General features: G+C 40.8%; 1 protein-coding gene across 1 annotated transcript in view; it reads right to left on the bottom strand.

The window, feature by feature from the left end:
- Positions 1-5,931: 5,931 nt before the first annotated feature.
- Positions 5,932-26,132, bottom strand: part of SORT1 (sortilin 1) — a 69,066-nt gene continuing 48,865 nt past the window's right edge. The window contains exons 15-20 of the mRNA XM_070745130.1: positions 23,488-23,677; positions 16,192-16,308; positions 14,092-14,200; positions 13,510-13,616; positions 12,013-12,124; positions 5,932-9,667 (exon numbers count right to left, since the gene is read on the bottom strand). Of these exons, the coding sequence (XP_070601231.1) occupies positions 9,653-9,667; positions 12,013-12,124; positions 13,510-13,616; positions 14,092-14,200; positions 16,192-16,308; positions 23,488-23,677 (650 nt within the window). The 3' untranslated portion in view covers positions 5,932-9,652. The remainder of the gene's footprint in view (positions 9,668-12,012; positions 12,125-13,509; positions 13,617-14,091; positions 14,201-16,191; positions 16,309-23,487; positions 23,678-26,132) is intronic.

The raw sequence follows: 26,132 nt of genomic DNA, 5'->3' as shown, positions 1-26,132 counted from the left end.
CTTCTTTATTTTGCTGGTATCAAACTATAGGTGAAATAAATGATCTTCACTGAAACCCACATCGAACTCTGTACAATGTTTGCTTTGTCTAATTTTAAATTTTAAAATGAAATAAGGAAAATGCATTTCTTCTTTCAAAAACAGAGGCAGATGTCTGGAAACCAAAAGGATGTCATTGGAGAATACAGCTATAGAGACACAATCTGAACTCTAAATAAAAACGTAGCCATTTCATTCAATATGGACAACCATTGTCGGATTGAAATATTTACCTAGTAAATCTCAAGAACGTTACGTCCTTGAACTTTCCTTATATTGCTGGATTATGCTGAGAAATAAGAAGCTATTTTTTTGCTATTTGTCTTGCTTTCCTTTTAATTCCAGCTTGTTACGTACAACATACAGATGTAGGGTACCTTAGAATCTGATCTTCATAGTTCACTCCATTTCCTCCCCTCCCCCCATATCATTTTAAACATTTCATGTTATCAATAGTGTATATGACAATGGAAAATCTCCAATTTCTCTCCCATATCTTCTTTACTGCATTGAATTTTTCTTGCGCCGACTGCGTGTTCCAGGCAAATCTAAACACATTAAGCAAATCTTTTCTGATCCAACCTGCTTGATTCCCATTGTGTATGAGAGAGATAAGAGTTGTGCACCACTTTCAGGAAAAAAAGATGGAATAATCCCTTTCACAAATGCACTACTGAACAAAAGGGTTGTGGGGAAGAACAAAGCAAGCAGCATTCAGGAGAGGCACAAGTTAAGGGCTGCAATTAAAACTGTCAGGGGGCAAATAACTGCAGAAAGGCAATTGTGGGATGAAGAAAAGTTGCATCTTGATGGACTGTAAGCACCCGGCGGAAGGCATGAAATATAGAGATCTTTCCTAGGGCCTTAATGCTGTGCAAAAACAAAATGAAACCATGAAACAAAGCCTCAGTGGTACTCTCATTGGGTTGAGATCTAAGCATTAATGTTGATTTTTAAGAAGTACATTGCTGCGGGAGCACTATTGCTGTAGGTTTTCTTTTATGAATGGCAAAAAGACTTGAGCCACCAGTATAATTGTTTACCATGTCCAAAGATACTTCAACAGAAGAGCCCTTCACTCCTCCACTCGAAACAGAATACCCTACGAGACTAGACTTTCAATCCTGGGCCTAGAAAGCCTAGAACTAAGATGCCTTAAACAAGATCTAAGTATTGCCCACAAGATCATATGCTGCAACATCCTGCCTGTGGGTGACTACTTCAGCTTCAACGGCAACAACACAAGAGCACACAACAGATTTAAACTTAATATTAAGCGCTCCAAACTTGACTGTAAAAAATATGACTTTAGTAACTGAGTTGTCGAAATGTGGAACTCATTACCAGATTCCATAGTGTCATCCCCAAACCCCCAACACTTTACCCTTAGATTATCTACGGTTGACCTATCCAGATTCCTAAGAGGTCAGTAAGGGGTGAGTACAAGTGCACTAGAGTGCCTTCCATCCCCTGTCCTATTGCTCTCCTATATCTCCTATACCTTTCTTCTATTCCTATATCTCTTCTTCTATTCTTTCATTGATATGTTCTATTACTATATCTTCTTTTCTATTCTTTCTTAAATATATTTTACTATGAGTATCTCCTCTATAACCTTCATCATGTATTTTTCTATGTGTGTGTGTGTGTATATATATATGTGTGTGTGTGTGTGTGTGTGTGTCACATGGGTTTTTTTTTGCTGAATTTAAAAATTAAGGGAGACTAGGATAGATCTATTTCGGCCTTATTTTGGCCTCATCAGCTAGCCATACCCACTGGGACTTGAACCTGCAACCTTTGCCTTGTAAGGTAGAGAATTATCCTCTAGGCTACAGTATCCAATCCCTTCAGCTCTGCACCAGGGAAGGGTTACATATTTTTGTGTAGAATCACCCTGGTGTATATATATATATACTCACTAAAACCCTCATTGTGTATTGGACAAAATAAATAAATAAATAAATAAATAAATAAATAAATAAATAAATAAATAAATAAATAAATAAATAAATAAATAAATAAATAAATAAATAAATAAATAAATAAATAAATAAATAAATAAATAAATAAATAAATAATAAACCATGCAACTTAGCATCCTGTAAACAATATCAGGAGTATTTGTGATGACTAGGAAGCAGCCAAAGTTGCTGGTGCTTTGAAGGGGGAGAATAATGTTCCTAAATTCAAAGATACATCTCCTCCGTTCTGTTTCTAATGACTCCAGGCTTCAGATTTTTCTACAAACATTTTACAGAGTTGCCACTTTATACTAAGGAGAAGTACTGATGAGGGGTTGGGGTTTTTTTGAGTTTTGACATTTTTAACAAAAACAACAACAAAAGGCCTCATGGAAATATATCAAGTCTTCCTCAGTGGGTCCCAAAAACTCACTAGCACTTCCCAAAGGCTAGTGCCATTTTACTGAGAGAAGCAGGAATAGTTTCAGCATTTAGTGGTGATGATAAAAGACAACACATTTGAAGGAGAGTTGAATTAATGTGCTGGAATTGCTTGAATTTATTTTGATTGAAATGGCAACTATTGTAAAGCTTTTTAGAAAAGGGGGGAAAATATAATTGCACAATTTCACAGAGCAAGTGCTATTCCTTTATTCCACTTACAGTAGATCAGATCCAAGGCAGACAGATTATGTCAATGGTTCAAAAACTTTCTAATACCGTAACCCCTTAATATAGTTCCTCATGTTGTGATGACCTCCAACCATAAGTCTAGCGCCAGTTCTCCCAACAGAATTTTAAGCTGATTGGCAGGAAGGTCAGAGGGACACCCCCTCGGTAAACACCTAATTGGTCAGATTGTAAAAATATGTTCCAAGGTGCCAGAATAGAAACTTTAGTTCCTAACACATGGAAAAAATGACTTTTCCCATGGTCTTAGGCAACCCCTGTGTAACGGTCATTCCCACCACCAAAGGGGTACTAACCCCCACGTTGAGAACCACTGGCTTATGTCAAGAAAAGGTGAAATACCAAATGCTGCCATTTGTTCCAAAATTTGTTCGGTTCAGTCAGTCAGTTGGATCAACATAGTCCAATCTATCAATATAGTGATTTTGTGACCTAAAAAAAAATATCTGTGATTACATACAACCCAAAAGTAAATATTGAAAGTATTTATACTTGGATTCCCAAGCACAAATGATGATTTATTTGTATACATATGGTAAAATAGCTGCCCATCTCACACACGACCAGAAATAATTAATAAAAACAACGTAGTAATCAGAAATGATATACAAAATAAAATTGTTGTCTAGCAATTAACTTTGGACAATTTATGACTTAGGTAATATGATTGAAATTAATAAAGATTAAGACTTAGGTAACAAAATATAACATAACAATTTAAAAAAAGCTGTAGCAATAATGTCAACAGGTAGGTTGGCAAATGTGTAAATTGTTGAGTGTTTAAGACTTGATATATAACTGTAATTATGAATGATGATATCTATAAGGCTATATCAGTTTTATTTGATTTGTTTTTGTCTTTGTTTTATAGTATTTATGTATTTTTCTTCATGTAAATAATTAAGACTATTTAAATAATAATAATAATTAGGAAAGTACTCTTGATGGAATATTTAAAGGCTTCCTAAAAAAAAATCCAAAAGTGTTTTTTACCTTGAATAGCCATGTGTCTTAAGGGAAAGCGAAATCACAGAGATACATTGCCAAGCTACTACCTTTATCGCCTATGGGGTAGACATTTTTTTTCCTTAAAGATTGCAGAGGGAGCTCTGATTACGCAGCAGAAATGGACGTGAATATCTGGATGCAAGCTACACAGTGCTTTGTATTTAGATCCAGATGAAAACCAATAACCAATGCAGTGTTTGCAACATTGTTAAATCCATTACCTGTAAATAACTGAAACCACTACATGTATTTTGGATCCATTGAAGTTTCCAAGTCGTCTTCAAAACAACCTTCTGCAGAGGATGTTACAGCAGTGTGTATGTGAATAGGAATCATCGTCCTGACACTCTGGTCCACGGCGGCCCATAATTGGTGCAATATTTGTGATCTCCACCTGCTGCTCTAGCAGAACCCATAAATCCGAGATAACTCCCAAATCCATAAAGATGCAATATTTTCAAGAGCTAAGATCAGAGATAAAATAGAGCCAGAACCATTGCCAAGTAACAGTAATTCCATTTTGCAGGATTTGAATCTGAATGTACTTGAACTAGAAGGCGCTTACAAACTCCAGGCCTTTTGTGGTATCCCCAATTCAATCTGCAGTGGCAAAATAAAGGATAAATCTAGATATGAAATGTATTTGAAATAAAAGTCCTCTCTGCCAGGTGAGCAAGATGAGCAAACAAGGATGTGAAAAGGAAGCACTGATAAAACTGCAGCTTTTTATTTGGAAGGAGAGAAGAGAAATTTCAATTCAAAGATGCTGGGCGGGACCATTACACTTTAAAATATTTGAAGAAAACTAAAACTTATTGTTCCATCCAAGCCATCAGATTTTTAATGCTTGCATACTCTATTTCTACCTGTTAATCAGTGTAGTAAGAACGTTGCCATTACTTGCCTAAGCTACACACAAGTAGCATGTAATGAGTCTCTCTCATATATTACGTTTCACCTTTAAAGCTGCATTACTGAAATAAATAAACTTTGGCACGATATTCTAATTTTTCCAATTTCACCTGCATACCTATATACATACATTCTGAAAAACCAACCAAAATATCACTCTACTCTCTTATCTCCTTACTCTTAGGTCTGAAACCAGGTCCCTTGCTCTTAAAATATGACTCCACATTTCAACGACTTGGAATTAAGTTTATGCCTATTAAGATCTGGGCAGCAGGAAAAGTGAAACTCTTGCTCAACTTCAACTTTCTGCACCAGAGAATGGAAGCCTGGAAAGGAACAATTTGTCCAAATTCACCCCAGGACAACAGGACACAGCAGGACAATTCAATGCTGTATTAGTCATTTCATTCCGGTACTTTTATTACTGGTGACCACATTCTAATTGAAATTATTGTAACTCTTGTATTTCTGCATTGACTATATTATTTCTGGCCAAAGTTCTATCGAAATTTACTGTATTTTTCAGACTACAAGATGCACCGGTCTATAAGACACATCACGATTTTAGAGATAAATAAGGGGGGGGGGTTTATCCTCCCCAGCCCCCCAGGAGCACTCTGCAGACCTCCCAAACCATTTTTTTCCAGAAAAATGGGATGCAGGGGAGGCCAAAAATGACTGTATTTGGGATATAAGATGCACAAACATTTCCATCCTCTTTTATGGAGGAAAAATGTGCGTCTTGTACTCTGAAAAATACGGTAACTTTTGTATTTGTTGAATTGTCCTGGGACAAGTTGTCCCAAGAGCAAGTTGTCCCTTTCAAGATTGGGGAACTGAAGCCCATACATCTTAACATTGCTGAGGTTGAAAACTACTGCATTAAAGAACTGGCAATTTCTTGATTGATAACAATGCAAACTTTGTGGAACTTAGAGCATCAGAACAAATGCCCCAGTGCTCTTCCACTCGTTCTTATTCACTGTTTAACTTGAAGCATAGTTTTTCAAAAAGAAAAATGTCTTGAGGTTTCGAGCTTCTTCCATGAAACAAGACACCTAACATTTCTATTACAGAGGTCTTGCAGACTATTCACAGGGAAAATCAAAGAACTGGTCAAGTTATTGTATTGAAGAGCACAATGGTTGAGAGAGTGAGAAATAGTCAATTGTGAAGGTAAACCAGGGATAAACTAGATACCTTCATTTACACAAAACAGAATATTGTGCAGGAAGCCTGAAAACATGAGCTTAATTGTACGGTAAGCATAATCCTATAAGAGCTTTGATACTCAAAGAGTAAAGGTAGACAACATAAATTCCAAATAAAAGCCAATTTATTAATTCTAACCCAAATATTGCAAATATACAGAAAAATACCAGTACAAATTTATAATATAGCCAGGCATATTTACAAAACTCTATACATGGCTCCTTTGTGTTATCTTTTGCATGTTGCCTTAGACTGTACATCTTAGGAAATTTCTGTATAGAGGAGTGCTATTAACAATGGCTTTTGGCTACACCGCATCCCGTAGCCATCCCACAGATGGTATGGAACAAGAATGGTCTGCCTTGCAGGCCCATTAGGAAGACAAGTTATGCTTCAAAGCACATGCAATGGCAACACTGCCATGGTTGCTTATGTTGCTTGGGCAACACTTACAAAACAGTGAGAAATATGTCACATTATCTACATATTCAACACTATGGGAGGAAGACTACCACTGCCCAGTGCAGATGTGTAGCTGTCATAAGCCCCTGATTTACTGGGCAGTTTTCGGTTTATTGGAATGTTCTCACCATGTCAGTCAATGTACTTTACCTTGAGAAGAAAAGGCCAACAGAAATGAGGCAAAGGAGGAGGTCCCAGGCCTGAGAGAGATAAATACCCAATAACAAGATTTCTAAGCATTTCAGTGATGCCTTAATAGACAGGGAAAGTTGAGATATACTAGAAAGAGGAAGTAATCACTTATTACATACACATTGTGCTGGAGAAGATCTATAGCAGGTTTTCTCCTACATTTCCAGTACCAGATTTCAGTCATCACATCCAATTTAGTGGAGCAATCGGATTCTACGCAGGGGAGCTTATGCACAAGTATGTTTAAATAGTTTTAGAGTGTAATAAAAGACTAATCATCTCCTTTAGTTCAAGAACTGGTATCCATGAAGCAACATCATTGCACTGTACAAGTTACTGATATATCAGGTGTGCTTACGTATTATCCAATACTATAAGCAAAAAATAACTTGTGGGATTGTTATATGGAGCAGACACGTCTTCCTGCCATTTCTCTCGTTTTATGAGTATTCCTGTTGATGCGTTTATCTTTTTTTCATCAGGGATCAACAATATGGAAAGATTACTGCAGAGCCCAAGTCTCAATTATATTTTGCGATGGTACAAAGGGGGGAAAAAAGGATCAGAAACCAGAGTCAGGTCACAAGAATTGAGAGGGATGGGGGACAAATCCAAGACAATGGCTTGCTTTCAGGCTTCTCACTCTCATTTTATTGCTATCAAAGGAGAGATGGAAAGCGTTATAACTTTAGTAGCCTGCTCTTTCTTGAAGTACCAGATAGCTTTGGAACAGCTAACAAATCCTGCCAATCACCAGTGACACGTTAACTGCCTCTCCCAGCAGATCAAGCTAACTCTTAGGAACTGCATCAAGATGAAAGGAAAATGAAGATGAATGATGAGATGAATAATAAACAATGAATCACCAAAGAATGCAGAAGGTGGTAATTTGCAAATAGGAATGTGTGTGCTAGATCGGGATGAGATTGTGCAACATATATAATTGGTGATAATTGTAATTACCCAATTTAGTGCAATATAAGCTCAATTTCCTCCATTTTATTCAGCCCAGAGTCTTTGCATACTCCCCCACTCAACAGCTATGATTTCCAATGCTGTGATAGTAGCATCTTAAATATCCTTTGGAAGGATATTTCAAGTGCCAGACTAGTGGTATGGCAGTAGAGAAAAAGAAGTGTTTCCTGCACAGACCTTGAATGGGTATTTTTTGCTGGTTTGATCCTTTCCCAGGTAAGACTGAAAGAAGGGAACAGATGGATGAACACCATCATGCAAAACACCCTGAGATCCAGATTTAGAACTGACCTAAAACAAAAAAAAGGTTCTTTTCCATTTTTGTTTTAAAAGTTCTACTTGACAAGCTCAACTCTCAAATGAGGAAAGGTCAGTCACAATTCTTTATTTTGAAAGAAACCAAATTTATATATCTGAAACCAGTGTATCTTCTTATGGGTGTAAATCCTTTAATGAAAGGATGAATAAAGACCATCAAAAACCAAGGGTAATATTTATGAACATTCTTTTGGAGTGCAAGTAAAAGGATTCCGTTTGTGTTATAAATGAGGTGAGCAACATTGCAGCTTAGTTACCACTCTAGATGCAATAGCTGAACCTGGAAATTGTTTTCTAATATTCTGAAGCAGGCACATGGTATCTGTAATGGAATCCCTAAAATGGTCTTAAACTATTTTTTAAAGGAAGTATCCTCCCTCAGTGTTTTCCCCAAATTTAAGGGCGGAGCCTCAAATTTTAACTTTAATAACCATGTATTACTGCGCGTATATTGCAGTTCTTCTCTCCACCACCAGTGGGAAAACCTCACCATTGTTACAGCTGGATTTACCCAATTGTTTCAGCAGCTGACTGAAATATTCACTCGGTTGCTGAATATATTGGACAACATTCCTCTCCTTCAGTCCCAATTTGCTCCCCAAATACATTTTGGAAGATCAAAAAACCTCCCGGAGCACAGGTGGAAATTGCAGGAGGGAAGCACTAGAGTTGCCCCATTGGGAAAGCAAAGTCTACCCACATAAAATTCAAAATTGTCTATCAGGGTCTGGGGGTGCTTTCAATTGGTCAACTAGTATTCTAGCAGATCAGGTTTCTAACTAGATTTCAAGACAATTGGAATTAAATATGATTTCACAAGGGTATCACAGCAGTTTACCTGTACTGAGACAGAGGGGCTCATAAATCCACCATAGTAAAATGGTGACGAAGTGGCAAGCTCCAATCTATTGCTTTCAAAAAAATCAGTGAAAGGGGAACATATTGGAACCGTCGTAGTGCTGCCACAAGTAGCAACTCTTTCCTTCAAGAAACTGACCTTATGTACCTAATTTAGTACCTAAAGCAGGGGTCCCCAAACTTGGCAACTTTAAGACTTATGGACTTCAACTCCCAGAATTCTGGGTGTTAAAGTCCACAAGTCTTAAAGTTGCCAAATTTGAGGACCTCTGACCTAAAGAGATAACAATTTAAATAACTCTTACTTCTAACAGAGCTGTATGGTTTGTTTTTTTGAATTTATGGCCGTACACGTACTAAATTTCACAGTTCAGTTCCTTGGAATGAGGGCCGCAAACCTATTTCAAGACTTGGAGTCATCCTTAGGTTACGCCGGTACGCATCTACCCATTTGTTGACATTTTAGAGGAAACAAAAATAAAATGCATTTTGGCACACAGCCCATTGCGATGCTGGTTAATACCCAAAATCTCTGGCCAGCATCTCATTGCTCTGTTTGCTAGGAGTGTTTTCATGCGAAAGAGCTTCAATGCAATTTTATCACAGTGTTGGAGTGCAGTATGCGTTTCCCATTTGGGGATTTGGGAGTTTCTTCCAGCAGCGTAGTACCTTGCACCTAGTAATGCTAATATTAAGTGAAATCCTTATTTCATAGTCCTATTAGTTCTCCTCTTAGAGCTGGAAAAAAAATCAAATTAAAATAAAATTATATTTAAATTAAGCAGCTTTCTTTTCTTCATTCCTCAGAGTTAAAGAACGTTGCCCTCACTCTTAAAAAACAAAATCTGATGCAGTTCTTGCAGCTCTGTTGGTTTTAGATGTTTGATAGAAGCAAAAGGAATATAGACTCTCTCAGAGACGGGAAAGGCATCCATATCGGAAGTAAAATGGACTTTCGGCATTCATGCCCTTCTATAGTAGCAGCCAAATCCACAAAGTGTGCAACCCTCGTGAGAACACCACTACTCCAACAAATCCTGAAGAAGGAAGAAAGAAAGATTACAAATTAATTAATATTTTGAATTAAAGAGTTCTCAAAACGGGCTGTGGTAAATATGAAGCCAGCCAGTTCTTAAAACAGTTCTTATCCCCATTATCTCAGAAAACACACCAAGACAACTAGACAAAAGAACTGTTTCCCCCCGAATGCCAACACTCTGATTACCAAATAATTCCCTCAACATTGTCAAACTATTTACTAAGTCTGCATTCCTATTACTAGCAGTTTTTTCTCATCATTCCTATCACCCATTTCCTCCCACTTATGCCTGTATGCCTGTAAATTGTTGCTTGTATCCTTAAGATTTTTATTAATATTGATTGTTTCCTCATTGCTTATTTGACTCCTATAATCATTAAGTGTTGTACCTCATGATTCCTGACAAATGTATCTTTTCTTTTATGTACACTAAGAGCATATGCACGAAGACAAATTCCTTGTGTGTCCAATCATACTTGACCAATAAAGAATTCTATCCTATTCTGAAACTGAAATAATGTTGTGGCCCACTAGAAGCCTATGCAGCTGATAGCAGATCTCGTTCAGGGGGGAGACTAACTTGGTGATGTGCCAGGGACCTGTGCAGCTGTCACTCAATTCATACACTGAGGAGGCTGGTGAGGATTCGGTGCCAGAGGCAGAGGTTCAGCTTGGGCCTTCGGAACCTCCAGCCTCTCTCGACAGTGATGAGGAAGAAGAGGCTTCCCCTTTTCTTAATGCAAGAGCACACAAAGCTGCCAAGAGGCAGGAGTGGTTACTCCAGAGAAGGTCTCCACGGGAGTAAGATTTGGGACAAACTGGACATTCCTCTAATATACTATACTTGCACTTAACAACGAACTAAAGGGTCACCATCAGTGAACTGTTGAACAATATTACTCGGTCTGTCATGTAGATGGTTGAGTGGTTCAGGGTGGGGAATTTGTAGTGGGTGGGACATTTTATTCTATTTTTTATTCTATTTTTAAATTTACCTATTCTGATTTTATGTATGGTGGGACTGGTCTCTGGGTGTCACATGACTTTCCTTGCCAATGACAATTCGTTGTTTTGACAATGACAATACTGTACATTATTATTATTATTATTATTATTATTATTATTATTATTATTACAGTGATCTCTCGATTATCGCGAGGGTTACGTTCCAAGACCTCTCGCGATAATCGATTTTTCGCGATATAGTGGAAACACCATCTGCGCATGCGCGCCCTTTTTTTCCCATGGCCGCGCATGCGCAGATGGTGGAGCCGGTGGCTGGGGAGGTGGATTCGCCGCCCCCACCAGCCCTTCCTGCTCCGGGTCAGAGCCGCGGAAACCTTCGGCTCGCCGAGGCTGCGTCTCCAAGCTCGCCTGCCGCCGCCGCCGCTACGCCTCCGCCGCCTCAGCCACCCCCTCTGCTCTGCAGGGACCTTGCATGCCACGACCTCCCTCTCTCGCCCTCCCCGCGCTTCTCCTCGGCGGCGACCAAGCGGCAAAGGCGAAAAAAGAAAAGAAAAAAAATCCCCAAAAGAGAGGGACAAGAGGCAGGTACAAAGCGAGGGCACAAGGGGAGCTGCCCGGCAGAGGTTGCTTTTTTTCTTCTCGTGGGCAAGTGGAGGGGGGGAGAGAGAAGGAAAGAAAGAGAGAGAGAGAAGAGTGGAAGGAAGAGAGAGAAATGATAGAAAAAAGGGGAGAAAAAAAGAGAAATGAGAAAATGATTGAACCGTGGTGTAGAAAAAAACCCGGACGTATTTTTAATTTATTATTTTTTGAAAAATCGCGATATAGCGTTTCGCGAAGATCGAGATCGCAAAAATCGAGGGATCACTGTATTATTATTATTATTATTATTATTATTATTATTATTATACTTAAGGACAGCAGAGGCAGCTGAAAGGCTACAGGAAACAACGTTTTAGAATCATGTGTCTGTACTGAATACCTCGTATCTAAGAAACTTTGTAATCTGCTTTCCTGCTTCAGCTTAGTTATCGAAAAAGGCATCTAGGCAAGCCTTTGAAACTTTGTGAGATAATAATAATAGAATTGCTCTGATTTAAGACCTTGCTGAACTTATGCCAGCTGCTAATGAAGGTTAATTAGCAGTTGAGGGGTTTTTTAATAAGAAAAAATTGCTTTTAGGTTTGTGTATGTGTGTGTCTCCATTACTAAGATAGTTATTAGTAGTGGTTTATTAATTAAATTAAGTTCATCCAAACTGTGTGTTTGTTACATTCTTAACTGGGGCAGAATGCATAGGCTAAACTGTATAGAAAGACAATTCACAGTTGTCAGGTTCTCAGCTAATTAATACTACCTAGAAAGATGCATGCCACTTGCCTCATCAGAATCATCATGGTAACCAGTTTTATTGGCACCAGGTATGTCAAGTCCTTCAAAGCCATTCGCTTCTGCATGCTGCTGCAGGACGGAATACCGGTGAACCAGGAATCTAGAAATGTGAAAAACACTGATGAAAAAACTGTTGTACATTCAGTTATATTAGTTCAGACTCCTTTAAGAAGTTAAAGTAGCGGGGGGAAATCTGAAGCCCCTAATATATCATCTGCTATTACTGATCTCAATTTCTTCATTAAACTATTTTACAGTAACAATAAGCTACAAAAAGTGGAGGAAATAAAGTCTTCAAAATGATAGAAATGGGAAGAGTAGATACAAAAAAGTTACCAAGCCTAGAAGAAACCGGTGATTCTCATTATATCAGTTATTCTCCAACTCCGTGACACCAAGTTATCTCTAAATGATAAGCAATCCTCCGTCTCCACCCCATACACAACAAATGGCCAAATCTGATGTGAACTTTATTCCTATTCTGGGTGAATCTCATGTGCCCAGGCAAATAGAAGTGAACATTGTTACTGTTTTGATTTTGCCTATGCAAACCTATTGGGTTTTTTTTAAAAAAATCTCTTTCCCACCTCCCCCTAGTTGCTCATGATGCTCAAACCCCACCGCCCACCCAATTTCACGTCTCTTATTGATCTAAACCTGAAAGCAGATTTTTTTTCCTAGATTAATCACAGCAGCACAGCTTCAAATCTGGAACAATCAGATGGCTCAGAGAGCCCAGAGGCCACTTTTCCCCCACTGCTTTTGTTCAATTAGAAAGCCCAATTCTAGAAACAAACAAAATCAATGACTTGCTTTGGAGACAAAAAGAAAAAAAATCAAAGAAAAAGAAAAGGAAGATTGGCAGCATCACCAACATTCAGTTTATAGGATCATGGGTCTTGTTTCTCCTCATACAGTGGTACCTCTACCTACGAATGCCTCTACTTACGAACTTTTCTAGATAAGAACCAGGTGTTCAATTTCTTTTTGCCTCTTCTCAAGAATCATTTTCCACTTACAAACCTGAGCCTCCAAAACTGTAACCGGAAAAGGCAGGGAGAAGCCTCCGTGGAGCCTCTCTAGGAATCTGCTGGGAGGAAACAGGGCCAGAAAAGGTGAGAGAAGCCTCTGTGGGGCCTCTCCAGGAATCTCCTGGGAGGAAACAGGGCCGGAAAAGGCAGGGAGAAGCCTCTGTGGGGCCTCTCTAGGAATCTCCTGGGAAGAAACAGGGCCTCCAGCTTCCCTGTGGTTTATTTGCTTTTACATTGATTCCTATGGGAAAAATTGCTTCTTCTTACAAACTTTTCAAATTAAGAACCTGGTCACAGAACGAATTAAGTTCGTAAGTAGAGGTACCACTGTATAAGGACGACATTGCTACCAATGTGCTTCAGTGTAGTTCTCTTGCTTCTGCATCTATATAACAAATACTCTGTTCCATACTTTCCCCTCCCACAGTTCTATTTTTTCCACTCCGAGGCTCACCTTCCCCCACAGACGTATTTCTTAATGATGACCACTCCAGCCACAGCAGTGATGAGCATCAAGGCAATTACAGCCAGGATGACTGGCGTAGAGTTAGAAGATGTATTCTGTAGAAGGAAAGCAGGAAGCTGTCTAAAGCTTTAAGTAACACATTATTAGACACAGGACCGCGGTAGGTACTAAGTGCTATAATAATGATCTTTTTCTAGCATCTCTAAATTGCTCCTTACCAAAAGGGCCTTCACTCCTGTCTTGAATGCAGCACAGATTTGGGAAAGCAAAAAAAAGAAGAAGAAATTGGAAAAGGTGAAGCCCTCTGCCAGAAGATTTCCCTCACTCAAAATGCTAATCGGCAGCTAGACTGCAAAGCAGCTGGTCTCAGCAGCTGATCCCCAAAGCTCATTTATCACAACGACTGCACAAAACTGCGGCTAATAGTATCAGAAAATATTATGAAAAATACTTCTTCGGCATTAATTATTAACTGGCAGTGTCCCCCCCTTCCCTCTTTTTAAACTATGTTATCTCTTATCCACCACAATTGTTTCAGATTTTATTCTCCTTTTTGTGTGTGTAACATACCAAGGGATTTGATCTCAAGTAGTCGCTTGTACACTTTTGTTTCAGATCTGTCTCTTTACGTTTGGGATTCTTCCCACCTACGCATTTGTCTCCTGGAATCTTCCGATATCTGGAAATAGCAAAAACAGTTTCAATAGGTAATTTTCTTCAATAGGCGATTATCAACCGTGGTTCTCAACCTTTCTAATGTTGCGACCCCTTAATACAGTTCCTCATGTTGTGGTGACCCCCCAACCATACGTCTAGTGCCAATTCTCCTAACAGAGCTTTAAACTGATTGGCAGGAAGGTCAGAGGGACACCCCCACTGTAAATGCCTGATTGGTCCGATTGTAAAAATAAGTTCCAAGGCGTCAGAATAGAAGCTTTATTTCCTAACACCATGCGAAATTTGTCTCAGGTAACTTCTCTCTTACCAGAGTGAGATACATTTTGGTGAGAGAAAGCTTCTTTGAGGATGGACTCTGTTGTGGTTAGCTCTGGCCCAGCTCCTGCCCCAAGGACTGTGGATGTGGGGGAGACATCCACATGCCGCAGGCCTGTTTTGCTCCCGGTGGAATCTGCTGATGAAGGCTCCTCTGACCAAGAAGACATGAGTGACAGGGAGGAGGAGAGTGTGTCAGACAGCTCAGAAGGAGATCAATTATCTAGCTCCTCCTTGGATTCGGAACAAGAGTTAATGATACAGCCACACATGCGGAGAGCGATGCATAGGCAGCAACAACTGAGAGATTATTATCAAAGAAAATGAGGCCACCTGTGGTTGGGTGGGGCTGTGGTAATTAGTGAGGCTGCTATAAAGAGCAGCCTGTGGGTTTGGCCATTGTGGAGGATTATCTGATCATTGTGTTTTGTGCCTGCTTTGCTGACTTTGACCCTTTGTGTGCTGATTTTTCCCCGCTTTGAAACTAAACAAGAGCAAAGTGTGTTTCACTTTGTGAAAGAAGAAGGACTGTGAATTGCCTCACAGCTGCAAGCTAAGTATCACAGAACTGATAAGGGACATGTACAAATTACCAGTTTGTTTGGAGACAAGTGCTCTTTGCTATACAAAAAGAGGGCTTCGTTTATTTGCATTTTCGGTATAAAGAACATTGTTTTGAATTTTCAAACGTGTGTGTGTCTGAAATTGTATCGGTGCATTTTCGGGAGGATTCTACCAGAGAGCCCGACAGATCAGAAGACTAAACCTCTAGGCCAGATTGGATCTTACAACATTATCCTGGGATACTTATATTTCCCTTCATTCATATACAAACTTTATCTCCACGAACAGGTTGGATCATTTAAAGGCAAACAGGGAAGGAATGGTCCTCAAGGCATTCCTTTCCAGACTTTGGCCAAACCATTTCCTACCACAGGCATCTCCTAGTCCCATGGGATTTTCTTATTGGGCCAGCTTATACTTTGTAGATGGGAATGCTGTTTACAGGGTGTCCAGGAAAGCATTTTGAAATTCCCTGATATTTCTCTGACATTTCCCTGTAACTTGCAATCTAGTTAAGCCCCAGTCGTAGATGACGTCCTACCAAATGGCCAAGCCATGGAGAAATATCGGTAGCTGAGGAAGTAAGTTGTTGCCACAGTTATGCTCATTTTTGCTTGACTCTGCCAGGCAGCGAAATCTCTATTTTTTACATGATTTCCCCCTGACTTTTAAACATTTTAATACAGTTTGGTTTTCCCCCCTGATTTATTCAGTTTTTTTCACAAGTTCCCTGATAATTCCCAAACCACCAATTTCCCTGATAACGCCCTGATTTCCCTGTTTTCCAGGTTTGCTGGACACCTTGTGTTTAACAGAGCACTAAGGCAGTGGTGGGCTGCAAATGATTTTGCTACCAGTTCGTGAACTTGCACAGAAGCGTCCTACGTGGGTAGGCGGAGCATCCTGCCGCTGGCACTACCAGTTCTAAGAACCAGTCCAAACCAGGAGCAACCCACCGCTCCCTATGGGACCCTAAAAGACCCAACAGTTTAAACATATTTATTTTACAAAAGGATCCACAACACTAAGGCTATCTTCCAATTTCTCTTGCTTGCTAAGAAAACTCATTTGCATGATACTGCTAAAGCATTAAGATCTTACAAAAGAAATTACCCGCTGGTCTTTAACAGCTCTTGCTTCCCATACAAGCAGAACTCCAAGTCATGACCCTTCAGCTCTGGCTGCTCCACACATTCAGACTGGTTTTCCGGGCGGAAATAGCCAAAATCACTGGAGGACAAATAGATAAACAAATACATAGAAAGAAAAAAAAACCCATTGACTTCATCTGAAACATTACATGCCTGTTAACACAAATATTTACTGATATTTGGCTTAGGTGCAAAGAAGACCATAAAGATTTTGACTGTTATCATGATACTTGTGGTTAACTAAATATCTGCAGGGGGACAGGTGATTATTAAGATGCTTTTATCATGAATGTAATGCATACATACACACACACTTATACACACACGTGCATGCATACCCTTTCAATATAAGTCATGAAAGGTTTTTTTTCGGTGGCAGGCATTGCAAGCATAGCAAGCAGAGGATGATACAGAAATGACAGGTGTTCCTGATTTCTGTCAACTCTCTCAGCTATAGTTTTCTATTTGATGGTGCCTTCCCAATTCAGTATGAAGATGGTATTCCTGAATGCCAGATTAGAAAACAAGAAAATTATGGTAACATTCAGGATCTGGCTGTGCACTATTGACCTTACCTAACGCATAATACAGAGATCAGGTTGGTGGAAAAGATGAGGTGAAATTGTCCCTGTTCCCTTTGCCATACTGGTCTGGGGACAAAAAGTCACAGTTGCTTCAGTTTATGATGACCTCATTCCCAAACAAAGTGCCCTGCTTAATAACGTGGGGATGGTTTGAATGTTTCAGGGACCGCCTTCTGCTGCACGAATCCCAGCGACCAGTTAGGTCCCACAGAGTGGTTCTTCTCCGGGTCCCGTCAACTAAACAATGCCGCTTGGCGGGACCCAGGGAAAGAGCCTTCTCTGTGCTGGCCCCGGCCCTCTGGAACCAACTCCCCCCAGAGATTAGAATTGGTCCCACACTCCTCACCTTTCGTAAGCTACTTAAAACCCACCTCTGCTGCCAGGCATGGGGGAATTGAGATACTCTTTCCCTCTAGGCCTTTACAATTTTATGCATGCTATGTCTGTATGTATGTTTGGTTTTTATATTAATGGGTTTTTAATCGTTTTTATTATTGGATTATTATTGTACGCTGTCTTATTATTGCTGTTAGCCACCCCGATTCTCCGGAGAGGGGTGGCATACAAATCCAATAAATAAATAAATAAATAAATAAATAAATAAGTTTCTCTTTGAGCAGAAATGGCCAGAACAAAAGGAAGATTTGCCTGAACTACAGAGAGTCCTTGGTTGACATTTGGTCATTGAGGCCGGAATTTTCAACGCTAAGCAATGTGGTCGTAAAAGATAATGTCATGTGATCACACAGCTTAAGCAACAGCAATCCCAACATTCTTCAATGCTGTCGTTAAATGGGAATTGTTCATTAAGTGAGTCCCAGGAGCTTTGCAAACAGGCTAGCAAGCAGGTAAGGATGGCATGAGTAATGTGGGGGCTGGTGGGGGCTGGTGGGGGCTGTTGATGGGCAGGGAGAAGGTGCACGAGCGGCTCACAAGAATACATTATCTACTCGTATTATTAACTCCACAGACAGTTGCTATAGAGCAGTGTTTCCCAACCTTGGTGTTTCCCAACCTTGGTGTTTCCCAACCATTTGCTGTCTGGGGAATTCTGGGAGTTGAAGTCCAGATATCTTCAAGTTGCCAAGGTTGGGAAACACTGCTAAGGAGCCTTGGTGGTGCAGTGATTAGAGTGCAGTACTGCAAACTACTTCTGCTGATCACCAGCTGCACGCAGTTTGGCAGATCGAATCTCAGTAGGCTCAAGGTTGACTCAGCCTTCCATCCTTCCAAGGTCGGTAAAATGAGGACCCAGATTGTTGGGGTCAATATGCTTATTCTCTGTAAACTGCTTAGAGAGGGGTGTAAAGCACTATGAAGCAGTATATAAATCTAAACGCTAATGCTAATGCTATTCTACTTGAGCTTACTGTATTGGAGTTTTCCAGACTGGTAATATTATCCTTCCCTCCCTCCCTTCCTTTATTGGATTTATATGCTGCCTCTCTCCGAGGACTATTACTAATAAAGTGGGATGATATCACCAGTCTGGAAACCTCCATATCTTAATTTCTTGGGATTTATTCAGGATTTCAAACATTAGGCTATCCTGAGTTATTACAGGTAGTCCTCAACTCACAAAAACTCATTTAGCAATAGCACTTAGACTTATACACCGCTTCATAGTCCTTTACTCTTTGGAGAGGGGCGGTATACAAATCTAATAAATTATTATTATTATTATTATTATTATTATTATTATTATTACTATTACTATTATTATTATTTACAGCACACTAAGCGATTTACAGAGTCAGCATATTTCCCCCAACAATCTAGGCCCTCATTTTACCGACCAGGGAAGGATGGAAGGCTGAGTAAACCTATAGTCTGTCAGAATCAAACTCCTACCAGTGAGCAGTGAGTTAGCCTGCAATATTGCATTTATCCACTGCTTCATCACGGGTCTTTTTTTAGCGATTTAGTCAAAGTTACAACGGCACTGAAAAGATTTGACTTACGACCATTGCAGCATTCCCATAGTCACATGATCAAAATCCAAACATTAGGCAACTGACTCATATTTATAATAGTTGCAGTGCCCTAGGGCCATGATGGCGAAGTGGCACACAAAGCCATGTCGACTGACACGGCCGGTGTTGCCTGTTCCTCTTCTGGATTTCTGGCATAAGCAACAATCAGCTGGCCTTTAGTACCTGCAGCAGTGCCAGAAACTGGAAGAGCTGGTCTTCCGTTTTCTGGTGTGAGCCTGCGCACCAGCTAGATGTGTGGCAGTCACCAGAAGACTTACTGGCCTGCATTCATGCACACCAGAAACCAAAAACATTTTCCAGTTCGCACATGTCCCCGGGCAGCTCCTTTTCCTGGTCGCGGCCCAGACAAGTGCTCACATGAAGTTCTCCCTTTTCGGCACTCTGTATCATGCGCATGCTCCCTTTTTGACACACATCCTAGGGTCATGTGATCACCTTTGATAACTTTCTGACAAGCAAAGTCAATGAAGGAGCCAGATCCACTTAACAACTGGGTTACTACTGAGTAGAACTGAATCTTCGGAGAGAGGTGGTATACAAATCTTATTATTATTATTATTATTATTATTATTATTATTATTATTATTATTATTATTATTATTATTATGTCAGTACAACACAGCAAACGAGATCACTATGCTGGATTTTGTATTTCATCACCAGTCGGGCGCTTCCCAAGCACCTAGGACTGTGTGATGTAGCGGCGAATTATGTTTGCCGATCCCATTAAAGCGGCCTTTTGCAATTGACAGATGGAGATTTTGTCAATTCCGATGGTTTTCAAATGTCCGCTGGGATCTTTTGGTACTGCGCCCAGCATGCCAAGCACCACTGGGACCACTTTCACTGGCTTATGCCAGAATCGTTGCAGCTCGATTTTTAGATCTTCGTATTTCACTAATTTCTCTAGCTGCTTCTCCTCAATTCTGCTGTCTCCTGGGAGACAGCAGAAGAATTATTATTATTATTATTATTATTATTATTACTACTACTACTACTACTACTACTGCTACTACTACTACTACTACTACTACTACTACTAGCTAAACAACTGTTATGATTCATTTAACAACTCTGGCAAGAAAGGTCATAAAGCAAGGCAAAACTCACTTAACAAATGTTTCCCTTAGCAAACTTTGGCTTCAATTTTGGTCAAAAGTCAAGGACTACCTGTGTTTGGATATGTAGCAGGACATACTTTGAACGGTATTGTTCTGGACATCATTAGGTTCCATTTTTTAAAGGACAGTGCCAAGTTTTAATAATAACAATACTTTCTATATTTTGGATTTGAACTCTCAGTAAGTGTCTTACTGTGAGCTGTGCTGACTTAGTCCATGAGCCTATAAAATTTGTAGAAATGAAAGGTTTGCTAAGAAATGTACAGAGATGGCTCTGAATGGTTTCCTGACTGCCTTGGGAGAAGCATCTCCCTATTTTAACAGTTCATGATTGTACTGAAGTTCAAGTCAACTGCTTGAAACAGGAAATAACACAGAGAGTTCATGCAATGCAACGATAAAAATACTGTCAGGCAAGTTTGCTAATTTCCCAGGAAGTTCAGAATGGTAGAAGAAAGCTTAAACAAATTCTATTAAATCTAGGTTAAAGCACATATTCAGGCCATACACTGCTGCCATTTTGGGGATACAATATTCAACAACAGTACTGTATAGCATTTTAGTTCTTGAATGATCTTCAAGATTCCTTTAATGTTAACAGGTAAACAGTAAGTTTGCTAAGAAGAAGCCTTATCTTGATCCTCTTACAACAAACCTACCTAAGGTCACTGGTTTCAACTTTCATTAGCAATATAAGTAAGAAATCTGGTCCAACCAGTTTACTGATCCACTAATCTTTAAGAAACAAAAATGGGACACTGTGTGAAACAACCAGGCAATTAGTTAGTGCTTAACAGCCTGCTGATTTCTCACTACCATCCGTGTTGTATAACCTGTTTGCAAACATTCAGCTGATGAGCTGGTTAGTGAAGATTCCCATATTTCCAGAGGACACTTTTTTTTGGCATTGAGATTCCAACTGCCTACTCATTTTCCAGAATAAGCATCTAATTAGTAATACATTAAATATTTAAGGCACAGATATATATAATAGAAACATAGAAGACTGACGGCAGAAAAAGACCTCATGGTCCATCTAGTCTGCCCTTATACTATTTTCTATATTTTATCTTAGGATGGATATATGTTTATCCCAGGCATGTTTAAATTCAGTTACTGTGGATTCATCTATCACGTCTGCTGGAAGTTTGTTCCAAGGATCTACTACTCTTTCAGTAAAATAATATTTTCTCATGTTGCTTTATATTATATTATGAATGAAAAAATAGATCTTGTGCCAAAATTAAAGGCACGATATACAGTATTTTAGAACAATAGTATCACTGTTTGTGGAATCCTACTGTAGTGAAAAATGGCTTTTAAAAGAAATATTGGCAAGTGCAGTCTAACTGAGAAGATAAGATCAAGTATTTTGTGCAGAAGCACAAAATAATGTCATCTCACACAAACCTAAAACCTGGTAATCATAACCAGCTTCTAGCACAGCTCTTATTGCTTGCTGTAGTAATCTCTAGTGATCTTTGCGACATCCTAAATCACATTGCTTTCTTTTGTTCACTAGTGGTCGCTCACTGCAACGATTGGACTATAACCATGTTATGCCATGTCATATCCAGGAGGTGGCGGTGTTCACGCTTTGTCATTTTATTTTTCAATTTATTTGAATGTGGTTATTAACATGTTTAGTGTGGTTCTAAAGTAGTATGTTTTTTTTTTAAATCCAGCCACTGGATTTTATAGAATATGTACAGCTTTGCAATTAGATCAGAGCTAGGCCACTATGACTTGTTCAGTGCTTAAAACAAAGCATACTTTACTGCTATACAGTGATCCCCCGGGTATCGCGCTCCCGATCATTGCGAACGGGCTAAATCGCAATTTTTCAACCCGGAAGTCAAAACACCATCTGCGCATGCGCGCCCTTTTTTTAATGGCCACGCATGCGTAGATGGCGCCGGGCAGATCAGCTGCTGGGCGGCTTCCCTGGGTCTTCCCCCTCTTGCTGGCGGGAGGGCGAGCGGCAGGGATCAGCGAGGAGTTTCCCCACCGCCCACGCAAACTCCTCGCTGCTGCCGCGCCCGCCCTTCGCCCGCCCACGCCGTTCGCTCGCGCCGCTTCCCAGCTGAGTACTCAGCTGGGAAGCGGCGCAAGCGAACGGCTTGTCCGCCGCCTGCCTGCCCGCGCGCCCGTGGCTTGCCCACCCTTCGCCCGCCCACGCCGTTCGCTCGCACCGTTCGCTCGCGCCGCTTCCCAGCTGAGTACTCAGCTGGGAAGCGGCGCGAGCGAGCGGGGTGGGCGGGCGAAGGGCGGGCGAGCGGCAGCGAGGAGTTTGCGTGGGCGGTGGGGAAACCCCAGCGCCGCTTCCCAGCTGAGTCCCCTTCCCAGGAACCCCAATCTTCGGCTCCTCGCTAGCGCTGCGGAAGTATAAACACCATCTGCACATGCGCAGATGGTGTTTTTACTTCCGCAGCGCTACTTCGCACAAAACCGATCATTGCGAGGGGTCCTGGAACGGAACCCTCGCAATGATCGGGGGATCACTGTAATGTGAATTAAGGCGTTGTCTGATGCAGTGTTTCTCAACCTTGTCAACTTGAAGATATCTGGACTTCAACTCCCAGAATTCCCCAGCCAGCATTCGCTGGCTGGGGAATTCTGGGAGTTGAAGTCCAGATATCTTCAAGTTGACAAGGTTGAGAAACACTGGTCTAATGTCTGGTGTTTCATAGGTCACCAATGACACAGATCAACTTCCCTGATGGCAATGGGGCTGGAGTCTGCTGTCACAGTCTGAGAAAATAGAAGTTTCTTGAAGACGGCAGTAAGAAAACCGGCAGTTTGGAGCAGAACTGAGGAAACAGGAAAATGGGGCCTGACCTTAGAGTGGGGGTGTGAGGGAAAAATAAGAAGGCAGAGAGTGTCTCTGGTACAGTTCAACCACAAGATATAACTGCAAACCTTGAGCAGATATTGTGCCATTATTACTGCCTAAAGGTAAGTTCTAGTGGAAAAATAAAGACAGAGAAAGTAATGGCTCTGACCATTTCGTAACATTTACAAAAGACCATGAAAGGAAAAAGCTAACGTAAATGAAGTTTCCAGAAGCAACTTATAGAAACATAGAAGACTGACGGCAGAAAAAGACCTCATGGTCCATCTAGTCTGCCCTTATACTATTTCCTGTATTTTATCTTAGGATGGATATATGTTTATCCCAGGCATGTTTAAATTCAGTTACTGTGGATTTATCTACCACGTCTGCTGGAAGTTTGTTCCAAGGATCTACTACTCTTTTCAGTAAAATAATATTTTCTCATGTTGCTTTTGATCTTTCCCCCAACTAACCTCAGACTGTGTCCCCTTGTTCTTGTGTTCACTTTCCTATTAAAAACACTTCCCTCCTGGACCTTATTTAACCCTTTGACATATTTAAATGTTTCGATCATGTCCCCCCTTTTCCTTCTGTCCTCCAGACTATACAGATTGAGTTTATTAAGTCTTTCCTTAATGAACTTATGAAAGCTTATGAAAGCTTATGCCTTGTAGTAAAATTTGTAAACTGGAAAAGGTGCTACCAGACTCTTGATTTTTAACGTACCAAAGAAAGTCATCTAATGTGCAAATGCAGACAGACGGCTGCTTGGTCACAATGTAGTCCCGGCCATTTTTGCAGACAGAGGATTTGCGAAGGCGTCTATATTCCTCCTTGTAGCCCAGTATGCATCCATCTGCGGGGTTACTGGGATCGCTGGAGTGAGCCAACCACTTTGTATAGTCCTTTTCTTCACCTGAGGAAAGAACATGGCCAGATTTCTAAGATTGCCAAAAGAAACTAAAAAGAGTAGTAAGGGTTTTTCCTAACAATTCTCAATTCTTCTCAAAAGTGTTACAATCAGCTGCAAGAGCAATCATGGGCTTCTCTAAGTATGCCCATGTTACTCCAACACTCCGCAGTCTGCATTGGTTGCCGATCAGTTTCCGGTCACAATTCAAAGTGTTGGTTATGACCTATAAAGCCCTTCATGGCATCGGACCAGGATATCTGCGAGACCGCCTTCTGCCGCACGAATCCCAGCGACCGGTTAGGTCCCACAGAGTTGGCCTTCTCCGGGTCCCGTCGACTAAACAATGTTGTCTGGCAGGACCCAGGGGAAGAGCCTTCTCTGTGGTGGCTCCGACCTTCTGGAACCAGCTCCCCCCAGAGATTAGGATTGCCCCCACCCTCCTTGCCTTTCGTAAACTCCTTAAAACCCACCTTTGCCATCAGGCATGGGGGAATTGAAACATCTCCCCCTTGCCCATGTAGTTTTTGTGTATGATTCGATTGTGTGCTTGTTTTTTATATATTGAGGTTTCTTTTTTTTGGACTTTTTAACCTAAAACTGTAATTTAGATTGCTAAATATTAGATTTGTTACTATGTACTGTTTTTTACCATTGTTGTGAGCCTCCCGAGTCTGCGGAGAGGAGCGGCATATAAATCCAATAAATCTAAATCTAATCTAATCAGGTATTACTGGACATTGAGGGAATTGTGTCGTTTTTCCAGTTGAGGGTTTGCAAAGCTACAGTTTCTGGGCCTTGCTTTTGCCATACGCGCCAATCAACAAGAAGGAATGAAGGGAGAAATCCCTGCTGCCCTGCACAATGAATTTAGATTAGATTAGATTTATTAGATTTGTATGCCGCCCCTCTCCGGAGACTCGGAGCGGCTCACAACAGCAAAACACAGTGCAAATCCAATGATTAAAGGGAACAAAGATGGAGGAAACGTTTCATAGAATTACACGGTCCGGAACAGAGGTTTCAAACTCGATTTCATTGAGGGCCACATCAATATTGTGTTTGACCTTGGGTAGCCGGAGTAGGATTGGCCAGTTTGACATCACTCGTGTCACCTGAATGCTTTGCAAGCGAAAAACGGGCTCCCAAGCTCCATTTTCGGCTGCAACGGCCTCCTGCAATCCTCTGCCAGCAGGCCACATGCAAGTTGGGTGAGGGGGCTACTGTGGTGTGAAAACTGAGGGATGGAGACCACAGTGCAAGTGCAGGGAAGCCGAGGAAAGGAGTCCATGGAGGCTGAGCAGAGGAAGCTATGGTGTGGGTGGGAATTCAGGGAGGCCGAGGGACGCGGAGTTTGGCACAATGCTCAGGGGGGGGGGAGAGAGAGAGAGAGACTTATCAGAGCAACATGTGGTTTTCCTTCCCAGCTTCCTCATTGTCTTTGCATGTGGGAAGCCAACAGGAAAGATTCCAGATGGTGATTGTGTGACTGTGAGACGTTACAACTGTCATTAAATTCAAGCTGATTGCCAAGTGCCCAAATCATGATTACATAACGGTGGGGATACTGGAAGGGCTGGAACTTTGAGGCACCACTCGTGCCACAACTTTGAATGCTCACTGAGCTTTTGGTTAGTAAGCAAGGACTAGCCTGTTTTCTAATTTTGAAAGGCACCGAATCACCTCTGAATAACATCACAGCATTATGCAAGATGTTCTGCCTCAGCTGTTCTTTCGATCTCGGTAAAGCCATAACAGTGTGTTGCTGCTGACATTTCTGTAAGTAGTAAGATCTTCAAGATCAAAATCATCTACTGGGGTTGGCAGGCCCCAGGGGAAGAGCCTTCTCTGTGGCGGCCCCGACTCTCTGGAACCAGCTCCCCCCAGAGATTAGAACTGCCCCTACCCTCCTTGCCTTTCGTAAACTTCTCAAAACCCACCTTTGTTGTCAGGCATGGGGGAATTGAAACATCTCCCCCGGGCCTATATAATTTATGTATGGTATGTTTGTAGGTATGTCTGCTTAAAAATGGTTTTTTTTAACCATTTTAAATTTTAAATTGTATATTATTAGATTTGTTATGAATTGTTTTATTGTGTTGTGAGCCGCCCCGAGTCCACTGAAAGGGGCGGCATACAAATCTAATAAATAATAATAATAATAATAATAATAATAATAATAATACTCCCCCCCCAAAAAACCCCTACTATATACCTTAAGGCAATAAGATGGGACCGCATACACCAACTACATCATTAAATATACATCGTAGTGAGCCGTAGCACCAGCCAAGTTGCTGGTCCTTCTTTACTTATTCTCTATACCCCCTTCCTTGACTCTACTTCCCCTCAACATCTTTTTCTCTTTTCTCTGTCTATTCTTTTCTCTCTTTTTTTTCTTAATTCTTCTCTACTTCTTTCCTTACTATTGAAAAGTCCTCAAACAATACCTGATGTTTAT

This window comes from Erythrolamprus reginae, chromosome 3 (genome assembly GCF_031021105.1).
Source record: "Erythrolamprus reginae isolate rEryReg1 chromosome 3, rEryReg1.hap1, whole genome shotgun sequence".
Lineage (NCBI taxonomy): Eukaryota > Metazoa > Chordata > Lepidosauria > Squamata > Dipsadidae > Erythrolamprus > Erythrolamprus reginae.
This window is presented reverse-complemented; position numbering and strand designations above follow the sequence as displayed.